Consider the following 12,529-nt stretch of genomic DNA (forward strand, 5'->3'; position numbering starts at 1 on the left):
AAATTCCCCTTCCTTCCCTTTCCCTCCATTACACCCCAATTTGGGGTGTAAGAATTTGGGCCAAATTTAATTTCCCCTACATTCCCCTCCTCTACCCTCCAAAATGAAACTCCCAAACAAAATTAAAATGAAATTTCCCTTGCCTTCCCCCTCTCTACCCTCCATCCAAACAGACCATATGTGTTTGGTAAATATTCATGAATATTCACGAATATTTATCGAACGTCAAAGTATATGCATTCTACTAAAGAATTTAATTTTCAAATACTAGTTAAATTTATAAATGGAAATTATTCCTTCATAATTATGATGAAGTGATCTTAGAATCTTTAACTCTCACAAAATTAGTATATAGAATATATGACTTAAGTAGAAAATATAAGTGGGTTGAAAATATATCATCATATGCGTAATAATACAAATTATAAACGATTACTTGATAAGCAGATGAATCGAATATACAATCGGTTAAATTTTATTTGTTAATAAACTCTAATACTATATTATTTGTTTAGCGTTAAAAAATGAAATATGAAATTGAATATCTCCGAATAGTTACTCGAACAATTAACAAACTATTTATCAATTATTTGATTCATTTCCACTCCTACAGGACCCAATTTCCTAATGTACCGTGTTTCTAGACAAATATAATGTCCCACATTCCCAACATCTATGGCTGTACTAACAACAAATTCTTCATTTTTATGTGTACTATGGGCTGGGGAAAACGTTTTGATTCAAAACCAAATTTTCAATTGCTCAAGTTTCATTTGATGTAGCCAAGTTTAGTACTATTATGAGAGATTACGAAGTCTACAGAGTTACTGGCAATCTATTGATGCTCAAATAAAAATAAAAAAATAGCAAGAAGTTACAACCATAAAAGAATAATCAAATGCTTTCTTTTGTTTCCATATAATTGATATTGACGAAGACTTTAGGTTTTAGGGGGAACACAACAGCTCATACACTATTTATTTTTAGTAGGTTATATACAGCAAAAATGAATATAACTAATAACAATTTCTGACAAAAAATTAGAGCATTGTTCTTCCTAAATGAACACCAACAATAAAACAATTACTCCCCGCCCCACAATGAAAATTTTTTGATTTACTAGTGGGAAAAAATGGAAAATTGACAAAATTTTATAATGAATTGGGGTCTCGTATACTGGCAGCTCCTTTGAGACGATGTCTTTTGGAACCTGATCTACCCTTTCCACGCCTGGATGATTGCTTTCTAGGTGATGTAGATTTTGGTGTTGTCACTAATTTCTCTAAATTGTGAACCTCTTCAGATGTTGATTTCCTCGGTAGTTCTTTAACCGGACTTGGTAGTTCATTAATAGGACTTCGTGGTGGATGTTGATTTTGGGCTGCACGTCTTTGCTCTAACAAGTCTCTGTGGTATGCCTGCACAATAGCAAGCATGGATAAAGCTAAAAACAGAAATTGTATAATGCGCTTAGAAAGAGCATCAAATCCCCATAGTTGTATTTCTCTGACCACTATACACAATTTTATCTGCTTTATCCCACTAAGCAAGCAGCAGTGTTAAATAACCGCGGTACTCTTTGGTTTGTGGTACAGTGAGGAATTGAGACTTAATTGGAGCAATGTTTGGAGTCATGCTGTATTTGGGAGCATTGACCGCGGTAAGTCCAACAAATATGGATGTTTTATATGCGAGCATGTAGAGGAAAAAAAAGGCATACATGCATATTTGAAGAGATGTACTAGGAGTGTAAACAGGGAAAATATGGTGTTGATATTCATACTACCACATTTGTATATTTGTTTCCTTCTTGATGCTACAAACATGAATCAAATATTGTTTGGATATTGAACTCTGTCCATCACTGATAAAATGAATTCAGACTTGAATTGGAGACATTAACTGGGTATTATTGATTATGGCTGAAGTTTTGAAAGGAAAAAATGAGTTTGACCTTGAATTATTTATATCAGTCTACCTATCTATCTAGCAATGCATCTATCTATCCATCTATCTGTGTATGTGTGTGCACGCAAATGTGTGTGTGTAAAGCAGTAGATAGTGATATCCATGTGTTAAAATAAGAATATGAAATTAAATATGGATGGGATTTGTATTCATTCGTATCCCTACAAAGGATTATGATAATAGAAAGCTTCAGTTTATGGATCCAGTCGGACCTTATTTAATATTTATACAAAAATAGAAGTCTAGCTTAGTTTTAATATGAGCACAATTGCAGTTCAATCAAAATTACCTTTAAAGTCCTAACTGGAATACCAATAACTCTATCGAAGAAAAGGCTAAATACGATCACCAAATATATAAAAAGAACTCATAGAACAAAGTTCTTCTATTTCTCACTCATCACCAGTTTTGGCAATCTGATTGGGAATACTCCATAATTTGGAATGCATTAATTAGATCGCAAATCGAGGGCTGATGGAGTTAGTAAACTACTAAACTCTGAGTACAAACATGTCCTAGTTAAAGCAAAAGAAATACTAAGGACACAATACAAATTTGAATATTACCAGGAATAAGGAAATAGACACTACTGAATAGAAAGCATAAATACCTGAACAACAAAGTTGCGCCTTTCACAATCCATAAACATGTATGGTGTCCAATTTGTTTTAGAACTTAACTTGTCCCTTGTCGTGCTGTAACTCAGTTGATCCCTGGAAGTAAAACGATCGACTTCATTGAACCACAGACAGGTGAAGAGGTTAGTAATGGGAATATGCTCTTTGATGATCACACATCCTTCAGGAACATCTGCATATTAGCAAAAAGATAATTATTAGTGAGATTCATATCTGATTCTTAGTAGGAGCTGAAACAAAATTCTGAACTCACCACTGGTAATAGGATATTTATCTGGAGAAAAATGAGTCAAACCCTCCTTTTTATAGAACTCTATTTGATAATCAATGGAGGCATTGTCATATTTCCCAGCAGCTTTATTAGCATCTGCTTCCTCAAATACATCGAAGCGTCTATAATGCCTGGAGATTGCAAAGGTGGCATTATTCCGCCACAAGAATCTGAAAGATTAAGAAGAGGCTCAAATTTTTGAAGACTGAATGATGAAATAGTTTCTAAATTTATTGGCATCACATGTAAACATACACAAGTTACAAAGTTAAGCTATGAAACAAAAGATCAAAGAAGAATATTGTAGGCGTCTAAAAATGCCTATAGGTATCCATGTACAGCTCGAGACAGAGAGAAGGTGATGAACGCCACTACCTAAGTCTAAGAGGATTATCCGACGCCGATGAGCACATGAAGCGAAACGGCGAACCGAATAGCCTATACACTCACCGACCACCTCCAAATGGCCCGTGTACTCGCCAGCTACCAAATCGGCAAACCAAGTGGCCTGCGTGCTAATCGGCCACCTCCAAGCGGCCTGTGTACTCACCAGCCACCAAATCGGCGAACCAAGTGGCCCGCACGCTCATCGGCCACCGACAAGCTATCCATGCGTTCGCGAAACGAATCGGGAAAGCGTACAAGTCAACGAAACGACAAAATACGCGTAACGACGGAACAAGTCAAAACCCGGAAAACAGATAAAGCCCCTGGCGGCCGAGTCGCGCCCAAAGCGACCCGAACAGTCACCCGTGCTCAGCGCACGGCGTCCGAGCCACCAAAATGGTGGCCTCGCTTGCCGGCCACCATTTGGTGGCCCGGCCAAGGCCGAGACACGGGTGACTGTTCGGCCAAAAGTTGATTTTTTCGGTTCTTTTATGGGTTCTTTCGGGATTTGGGGTTCCAACTGCTCTGATATTGTTGTTAGACAGTTTCTAACTGAAGATAGAGAGGATCCCTCGTTTTGAGCTGAAGAAACCATCAATCAAGCCTATAAATAAAAGGCTCGGGTGCTCATTTCTGAAGGGGAGGAGATCAAGAGGGCGAGGTGCTGCCGGTTTCTCAAGTGCATAGCCACGAATTTCAGAGAGGTTTAGCAGATCTTAGCGATCTCCTGTGCATAAAGAGTGGAGTTCGAGAGATCTGAGACCCGTCACCCATTCCTCCGGATTTAAGCTTGGTCTTAAATCCCGAGAAGAGCCGTGATTTTGTTTAGTCAAAATCGCCGCTACTGCAATTACTTCCTTCGTGAAGTGAGAGCATTGATTATCCAACTTCTGCTAACCGGATCTGATCCGCGGCGGTCCACGGATATTAACGTCCCCGGCACAGGCCAAGAACCCACACAAGCAGCGGGTGATAAACGTCCGTTGCGCTGTTTGACAAGAGTTGTAATCTTTATTTTCATTGTGTAAAGAAGATCTTATAAAAAGATCAACTTTTCTTTTCGTTTGAGTTTATTGTAATGACCAAAGTTGTAATAGATTCGATGACAATGAAAACATCAACTTTTGACCCAAACAAATATCATCCAGGTCACATCAAACCCCTTTAGTCCCATCCAAGATTGCACCTCACAATATTATTAATATAAAAAAAATATGAATATTCAATGTATAAAAAGATATTTGGGTAAGAAGAAGTAGTTCTCAAAATAAAAAAGGTATATAGTCAGCTTTTAGAGGATCCCGCCATTTATCTTGATCTACACCTCCAAAAATATCTGATAAAAGGTTAAAAAAGTTAGAACTTAGTGCACCAAGCGTATCATTTTTCTATAGCTGAAATGAAGTATTTTTTGCGACTAATTTTGAACATGAACTAAGTTCTAGAACCACTTAATCTCTTGGTTATAGAGTAAGGTTTATGTGTTGAGAAGTTGAACAATGTCAATCATCCATAACATTACTCATTATAAAGTCCTCACAAAGTTCTTACCATGGATTTCTTACTTGGACATTTCCATAAACATATAACAACAATAGCAACAAATAAATAATAGAAACAATGCACTTTATTAAACCTAATTAGGCAAGCATATCAAATGGTATCTTAATGTTCACATTAGTCCAAGTGTAATGTAACTATAGGTGATGAATACGTGGAGTTTTTTAATGAAAAGTATCAAACAGAATCATGGGTAGGAATGTCTGTCTATGTGTGTGACCACGTGCGTGCATGCATATTTTACTAAAACATATGAGTGTAACAGTGCTCCCTTTCCTGGGTGGATTGGAAGACCGGAGGCATATTCTTGGCATCAAGCATCAAAATACACAATGATGAAAGCTACAAAGTGGACAGTCTTAAACAGCTTGCTAGTACATAGAATCCAGGACTTTGAATTCCTTCAAAGATTAACTTCAGCTTCACCACCACATAAGCTTTATGCTCAAGAGCTTTATAGTGCTTAATACTGAAAAAAAAGTGATATAGAATTCAATGAAAACTATCTGCTGGTAAGGTAAAGCATAATATAATATTCGTGTACTTTGATTATGAATTTGTGGAAGTTAGCAAATGGTTTAGAAAGAGCAACATAAGTTAAATCAGATCAGCTTCAATGGAAAATTGAAATTTTATCTCCTAATTGCTTGTGCAAAAAATAGATTGTTGTGTAACATAATCCACACAAATAGGAAGATATGCATATGCCTAACTGGATTCAAACTTCGATGAAAAGAAACGAGATGTTGAAATTCCTGCTTGTTGCATGCAACCTGATATTTGAGTATGTGGTCTTATCTTGAATTCTCACTGGCAAAATTATGAAATCAAAGTCGTGTTTTGGGTAAATCTGAAGGTCACATCAAGTTGACCCATATGTAGTTTCACACGATTGGGAAAACGCAGTATATTGTCAAGTTTGATAGCTAGTTTAACAGGTTTCAAGAATGATGCTCAGCTGTGAAGCATGGAAACTTCAAAAGGGACTGTCGTGTCCATGGCACAAGTTAGATTGCTAGCTTGATGGGTTCTCAAGACTTTTCTATCAGAATCATGCACACGTGTGAAGCAAAAACACTTCAAAGGAGTGTCGTGCAAAATGAAACATTTCAGACAAAGACGCTGGTTCTATACTTGGCCAATATATGTTGGACAAGCGGAACCGAGTATTTGTTCTCTAAGAACAAAAAAAACGTGTTCAAGTGTAACATTATGAAGATTCTAAAGACTGTATGTCACGCACCACACCAAATCCATGTCTAGAACATAAGACGATCATTCGCATCTGTAGGACACTTTCAACCACAACTTGAGATTTGTGGATGGCACAATGGACTTGCATTAGGTCAACTACTACGATTGCAATTCCAGATATCATTGGTTAGTTCAAGATAAACCTATAGGTGTATGTATGAGTATACATATTATATTGTGTTCCTTTTGCCTTTTGATAAACCATGTCCAGGTCACTGCATGTTATTAGGTGTGTTGATGTCGTCATCATGGTTTATTCTCTTGGTCAGAAAGTTCTGTGCACGAGTTTAATCTTAATATCTGAATTAATACTTTCTACACTATACTTTAAATGGCTGCCATAATAGCTCAGCCTTGACAGCAAAAATGTACTTGTAAGATTACAAAATTCCATAAGGATGAGGGTGAACCAAATTAAGAAACATCTTAAAGAAGCCTGACTTTTAAGCATAACCAAATGCTATCAAGTAGCAGATCTCAAATTGCTGCAACATTTGTTTATTTTCTTTCTAGCTTCTATTAATCTGTTTTACATGAGAAAATTTATATGAGAATGACAATTGAGAGTTACAACATGTATTAAATAAACCCAGTCTTCAACTTAATCCACATGGGTAATTTTACTAAACCTCCCCTTTCTCAAATTAAAAAAACTCAGTTTTGTAGATTAACCAGATCAGGCAATACAATACATCACCACTTCAGGCATCAGTTCAGTCTGACTATTAAAAACAGCAATATGACGCATGCTGTGAAAACACCAAAATGTCGAGCTCAATGTAGATCCTTAAATTTTATGGATGGTAAATAGAAAATTAGAGCTACATCTGTAGTCTGTGATTTGATATTGTTACACATGTAGGTGCTAATATCAGGAGGGTGCTGGTTAAACATACACAGATACACTTATTGAACAGTGGTGGAAGTAGTATGGAAGTGGATGTCAATAGAATACTCTAGATTTACATCAAGAAATTACCTTTCCAGAATTTGATAGGGGTCCACCACAAGTTCCAGCTTGCCGTCAATCCAAATAGAAAATCGAGCATTAGGGAAAAGTCTGTGAAGTAAAAGTTTAGGAACCTGCCAAAAGGATGCATGGTCAGGGAACAATCTCTAGGAATTCTTGAGCATTGTAGAATAGCTTTAAGAAAAATGAGCAGCACACAAGAAATATATTATAGAAATTAATTAAAATTTACTCAGGCATATTAGTGGCATTATGACAGTTAACAAATTAAACAAACAAAGAAAATAATTGTGTAGATCTGGTAATCAAAGTACCAAAAAACTTAACACTATAATTTATATCATTTTAAGCAACATGGCCCAGCCTATCGACTATCCAGCAAATTAAAACAAGACATAATTATTTCTCTCACATAAAAACAGTACTGCTATTGTTCTGTAGAAATAATATGATATCATGAAACTTCTGTAGAAATAATACAATATCATGAAACTTCGGAAAAGGAAAAAGGAGATTGAATAAAATTTGAAGTGTTAAAGGAATCATTAATTTGTCTACAATAATAGTTGGGTGCTTAGCTTGATGAAGTATATATGCCTAGACTTATGTCCTAAAAAGTTTTATATATTACAGTTAAGCGTTAAGGAACATTTTTCTTCAAAATAATTCACTAGAAGCAAGTAAGATAAGAAGTCGAACGAATGTAGCCGATGGAGATGGTTCTTTATTGTTGAGTATTATTTGTAGTGCAGCTTGTGCCTTGTTTTGTTTAGCTATCCACTGCCATGTTTCCTTCGAGGGTGGGTTTGGGTGTGAAATCTTCAAATTTTTTGATCTGTCAGAAGATGAACGCAAAGAAGAATATTGTGGTCGCATCAAGATAAAATACATGTTGCACTAGAATTTGATTGATAATGACTGGCTGGATACGTTGAACAGGGCCTCTTATGGTGCAGCATTATTACCTCAATCCTATAAATATTTCTATGGGATAAGAATTTCGCAGGAATTTGCATTGATGGAAGAATTTCATGAGTGTATAGCCTGCATGATCCAAGCATTGCTGAGAGAACACAAATCGACATAGAGTTGGACAATTAGAAAGACAGGGTAATAGTGTTTGAATCCAAGTCAGTTTAGAAGAAACTTGTGCTTTTTTGTGCGTGTGTGCGTGCGTGTGTTTTTCTTTTTTTTCTTTTTTTGGGGGGTGGGGGGTTAAATGAAGCAGTGCGGACACTTTTTTTTTTCCTTTCAAAATTTCTGCTGAATCCAAGTTGATGACGACAAGAAAAGCTCATCATATTTAGTGACTATCAACCGGTAACATAAAAAACATCTCTAAGGATAATGGCAGGTTTCAGGCATTATAGAAGGCATATGAGGTGTCTTGAACCTGGGTAAGAAATTACATTACTTAGGTAAATAGTTTTTGTTACTTTCAAGCGCAGGTGCAGCAAAAAGGAAAGAGATGATGAGGTTGAAACATAAGGGATGTATAACTAGAGAAGGATATTAACAAGAAACCTACAAAGAAGTGTTCAATTATATGAAGCTGGGATTTTGAACAAGTGGTCAAGGAATTATAGAACCTTTAGAGCATCATTCATATCTATCAACCACTAAACAATCAAGCGCTTAGCATTAAACTGGTGAATAACAATTCCAAGATCAATAGATAAATGCATCATGGAGATTGAATGAAAATAAAATCAAAGGATCAGATGATCCATAAGGTTGTGCTATAGTCATAAACCAAAAAATGTAAAGGAAAAGGCACCTTCCCAGTGCGCCTTGCATCAGAATAAGGAAGATTACGAACAACTACGACTCTCCATAGGCCAATTTTTCTTGTATTATCGAGAGAACTAGAGTTCTTTATAGAGGCTTCAGTTTCTTCATCCACAAACATAAAAAAACACACAGTTTGTTTTGAAGCTTCGCTAATGTTTCTTGGCTGTTGCATAATGTCATAATTTCCTGTCATACAATATAAATTTAGGGGCAACTTAAGGAAAACAAGCTGAAAAACTAAAACATATAAAATTTCAAGTGCTATTAGTGAGCAGGTACCAAATATAGCTGAGGCGACGACTACACCATGACATTGTTCCATCTCAAGAAGATCAGCCTCGTCTATGTTAAACCCAGTCCCTTGACCAGGTTTCTTTCCTTTAGCAAATCTGTAATAATGAAAAACTGTAAACTAAGATACTAACATCAGCAAGAGAAAAAAAAACATTTTTATCTATCTGTGTTTAAGGATGAAACGTAGGAACTATATTAAATGAGACATGAGCCTGGTCCCTCAAAGTAAAAATATTAAGTCAAACTGCAGTTATTTGAAGGGAACATTAGCATACCCACAGTACACAGTCATCGTCTCTTTTATGTCAAAAGACTCCTCTCTCTGCTGCAAAGACGGATGACCCCCAAATATAGATCCTCCATTAGACTCATTTGCCACTAGGTTCTCTTCCGAAACATAATACAAATTCTTAAGAACAGGCGATGCTGATGGCAAAGTTGGCATATAAGACATGGCGAGATCCACAGGGACATAACAAACATCGCATGCTAAAAAGAACATAAAAATGGAACGATCAGTGTTCATGAAAAACATACGAAGAGTTCAAACGAAAAACAAAAATTGTGAACGATGACACATAAAACTTACGCCGGGGACCAGTACGCTTTGGATTGACTGGTGAAGGAGGAAGTGAGAAATTCTCACAAGGATGACGTGATGGAATAGGCAGTGGATGAAAAAACGGAAGAAGGGTGGTATTCATAACCTTAGCATGTTGTATATTGGGCACTGGCATTATATTCTCTTTCTGTTGAATTTGTTCTATTGCAGGAACTGGGGGAGGGCTGAGAAAATGTGATGACATCCTACCACGGTTTACAAGATTCCATACATGATCTGAATAACCTACGACAGTCTCGGGACCTGCTGGCTGGTCTACATCTGTAAATAAACCATTATAGACAAGTTAGCTGAAGAAAACAAAGACACGCTAGAATCAACTGTAAATTGCGAGTCAGAAACGTATAGCTACGAGTTACAAACCGATAATACTGTAACATACAATGATCTATCATCACACATGATTTTTGAATAAATTCAGGGTCTGCGCTAGCATTCAACACACTAACTGTACTCAATAGGTTGATGAATAAGTTGTCCTCAAGCTCAATTATGTGATGAACTTCCTTACAGATTCCATCATATTAGCCAGATCCTCAGCAACCAAACATAGGGTCCACATTTTCACCAATAAAACAACCAGAAGCAGGTGATTTAACATGGACTGTTTTCATAAAAGGGCATCCTTGAAACGTGAAACACTAGTTTCCACTGTTCTAATGCACTGATGGTTAAGTGTCTTCCTTTGTAAGGTACCACTAATAAGGTGTCCAACCCCCACCTCCCTCAAGTTGAAATAATCTAAAAGTTCTTATAACCCTGAATTTATTCCCCTATTTATCTCCTACAACTGTGCCTTGTTTGTCGCATGTGCTCCAAAAGGAATGTTGGAGTAAGGAATAATCTAAAACTCTGAAAGCAAGAGATTGTTTCTTCGAAGAATAAGTTAGCCTGATTACAACGAAAAAATTGTGTTTTTAACCGCTGAATACATCAACGGAACAACTCTCACTAGCAATACACTGAAACAAGTCAGAGAACAATCACCCATGTTTTTTGATTTTTTTTCCACTTCCAAGAAAATACGCAAGCTCACCACATTTGTTACAAACAGACCACGTATCTTTATCCACATTATGAAATAACAAACTAAAATAACAGGGGGAAATGAAGATAAGTTAATGCAATGCGCTAAATATTCCAAACTGATTCAATATTTCAGAAAGGGAGAGCTGAATAATGCATAAATTCCTCACACTATTGAACTGGGCAGTGACAAAATTAATCCCCAGCAAGATTAGACCCAGTAATTAGGGAAAACAGCCACATTTTTAAACTCAGATTGTTAGCGTAAACCCAGATCCAATTCCAAATTACCATTTTGCATCAATCACTACAAATCACAGAAAAGGCAATACCTCTACTGACAGCGAAGAAGAAGGACAACACAACGGCAATCGACGTGATGATGAGCAGCAAAAGCATCCCAACTTTCTTTCTGCTCGCAATCTTAAAGATCGCCGACAATCTCCTCTCCTTCTCTCTTGATCCTGGCAACAGCATCTTCGAATTCTTCCGAACTGAAACCGGCGTCGAAGTGATCGGCAATGTGGAGACTGAACAGAGCGAATTATGCACTTGCTGCAATGACCCATAACTCCCTGATCGGAGCCCCAATGACCCCCCAGTCATTGTCCCTTTACCCCCTCGACCTCCCCTCTCATCTCCCCTCTTTATCGTCCCCAATCTCAGGCAATCATCAAACGCTGGATTTCCAAATCCCCGCCCCCAATGTCAGGCAATCATCGAACCCTAGATCTAAGCTTCGACGACCGAAACTCCCGCCGATCCTCCCGAATCTTGTCAGATCCAAGGGCATTCAATGGATCGATTGAAGAGTGAGATTAGGGTTTCGACAAGATTTCGATTGGGATTGGGATTCTTCTGAGGTCCAATGAGAGAGAAATCTTGCAGGAGAGTTATAGAGAGAGAGGGAGAGAGAGAGAGAGGAGGGAGATTTAATACTGTCTAATTCTGTCGTTAATCGTTAAAATGAATAATTATGTGAAAGTTAACTATTTGGTGATTTATTCCCCGCGTTGATTATGGGTAATGAGTGGGTGGGTTGATCAAAAAAGGGGGGTTATTTATAACTTTCCATTGATTAAGGAATTTTTGCCTGAAGAGAACGTGGATAGATGGAATTAAGAGCGCTGGCTCCAGCAATTGTATTTGTGGTGTTAGGGTCGGGTTTAGGGACGCCACGTTTCGACCCGCTTTGTGATGTAGACCCGAATCCTCTGTATTCAATGACAATCCGTTCTGGTTAGGTTCCGTCGGGCTCGTATTAATTGTGGATTTTTTAAAGATAAGTCACTTTTGCAGCCTTTTATTTTTGGTCTGAGCATGACTTACTTGAAGAATACATAGCATCAGATTTTATAATTGGGTTAATTACTTGTTAGTCCCTTAAATCATTTCTAATTCCACGTAGTCCCTTAAATCTCATTATTTGCTTGTTGACCCTTAATTCTTCAGTTTTCTTGCAATGTGGTCCTTCTGATAGAAAAACTGTTAACTTCTCTAACTCTAGTTAAGTTGATGTTTAATCTAACAACTCAAGTTACCTTATTGCTCCTGGGTTATATCCTTGCGAGTTTTGGGTTTAGAGTGTAGCTAGTCATGAGAATGACCTTGATTTTGGGTTTAGGGGATGCATGGGACCATCGGTGAAGAAAAAAATATGGATTTGAGTTAGTATAGGTGGGGTATAATGGGTATTTTACATAACTCCTTCATATTTAATGGTCATTAGTAACAACACCTAACACGAG

The 12,529-nt window shown here is 37.2% G+C and overlaps 1 protein-coding gene across 1 annotated transcript; it reads right to left on the reverse strand.

Annotated features, from left to right (window-relative positions):
- Positions 889-11,747, reverse strand: LOC109840904. Its single transcript, XM_020409731.1, has 9 exons — positions 11,114-11,747; positions 9,723-10,016; positions 9,409-9,622; positions 9,119-9,228; positions 8,826-9,025; positions 7,058-7,161; positions 2,860-3,047; positions 2,579-2,778; positions 889-1,418 (listed from the first exon to the last, which is right to left on the reverse strand). The coding sequence occupies exons 1-9, from the start codon at positions 11,385-11,387 to the stop codon at positions 1,152-1,154; spliced, it is 1,851 nt and encodes a 616-aa protein (XP_020265320.1). The 5' UTR covers positions 11,388-11,747; the 3' UTR covers positions 889-1,151.

This window comes from Asparagus officinalis, chromosome 5, assembly GCF_001876935.1.
Source record: "Asparagus officinalis chromosome 5, Aspof.V1, whole genome shotgun sequence".
In the NCBI taxonomy this organism is placed as follows: Eukaryota; Viridiplantae; Streptophyta; class Magnoliopsida; order Asparagales; family Asparagaceae; genus Asparagus; species Asparagus officinalis.

What these genes read in the sequence shown, in the direction of transcription:
- LOC109840904 (XM_020409731.1), bottom strand. Translation starts at nt 11,387, where the DNA reads ATGACTGGGGGGTCATTGGGGCTCCGATCAGGGAGTTATGGGTCATTG. An exon ending in ACGATGACTGTGTACTGTGG is followed by an intron (nt 9,229 to 9,408) that starts GTATGCTAATGT and finishes TCATTATTACAG; the next exon opens with ATTTGCTAAAGGAAAGAAAC. An exon ending in CCCTATCAAATTCTGGAAAG is followed by an intron (nt 3,048 to 7,057) that starts GTAATTTCTTGA and finishes TTAATCTTTCAG; the next exon opens with ATTCTTGTGGCGGAATAATG.